At 53.5% G+C, this 579-nt stretch overlaps 1 protein-coding gene across 3 annotated transcripts in view; it reads right to left on the reverse strand.

Moving 5' to 3' along the window:
• SENP1 (SUMO specific peptidase 1) overlaps positions 1-579 on the reverse strand; it is a 15,947-nt gene that overhangs the window by 11,967 nt on the left and 3,401 nt on the right. For 2 of the 3 annotated variants that reach the window (XR_003537502.1, XM_027704870.1), the window contains exon 4: positions 136-283. Coding sequence is in view for 2 of the 3 variants with exons in the window: in XM_027704870.1 (XP_027560671.1) it covers positions 136-283 (148 nt within the window). In the remaining variant the exon portion in view is untranslated. The remainder of the gene's footprint in view (positions 1-135; positions 284-579) is intronic. The other variant, XM_027704871.1, reaches the window with a different exon arrangement.

A 579-nucleotide genomic window follows, 5' to 3' on the forward strand; every position in this document is an offset into this window, starting at 1 on the left:
AAAACAAAAAAACCCCCCCAAAAAACAAAAAAAACCCCAAAACCCCCCAAAAAACCCCCAAAACCAAACCAACCCCCCAGGGAAATTAAACCACAGTTTAAGCCAGGCCTAAGGACCCCCCAGGCCCTGCCCTACCTCCTCTGCCGTGCTGATGAAGCGCCGGGGGGTCTTCTTGGGGCTCAGGAGGCCGCGGCGGCACGAGGGGCTGGGGGTGGCTTTGAGGGGGAAGGCAGAGCCGTGGCAGTGGTGGTTGGATTTTCCCACAAAACTGTTGGAGGTGCTGCTGGAAGGGAGGGAAAAACAAAAACAAAAACACCCCCAGGCAGGTTTGGTTTGGTGGTCCCAGGGCTTTGGGGTTAACGGGGGGCACCAGGAGCGGGAGTGAGGGGAGCGAGGGGGGCAGAGGGATGGGCTGAAAGATGGGGTTAGGATGGGTTTGAGGATGGGCTTAAGGTGGCTTAAAGGTGGTTTAAAGAATGGGTTTAGGAATAGGTTTAGAAACAGGTTTAAAATAGGTTTAGGACCAGGTTTAGGAACGGGTTTAGAATGGGTTTAGGAACAGGTTTAGAATGGGTTTAG

The sequence above is a fragment of the Neopelma chrysocephalum genome, unplaced genomic scaffold (genome assembly GCF_003984885.1).
Source record: "Neopelma chrysocephalum unplaced genomic scaffold, ASM398488v2 Primary Assembly neopelma1_294, whole genome shotgun sequence".
NCBI lineage: Eukaryota > Metazoa > Chordata > Aves > Passeriformes > Pipridae > Neopelma > Neopelma chrysocephalum.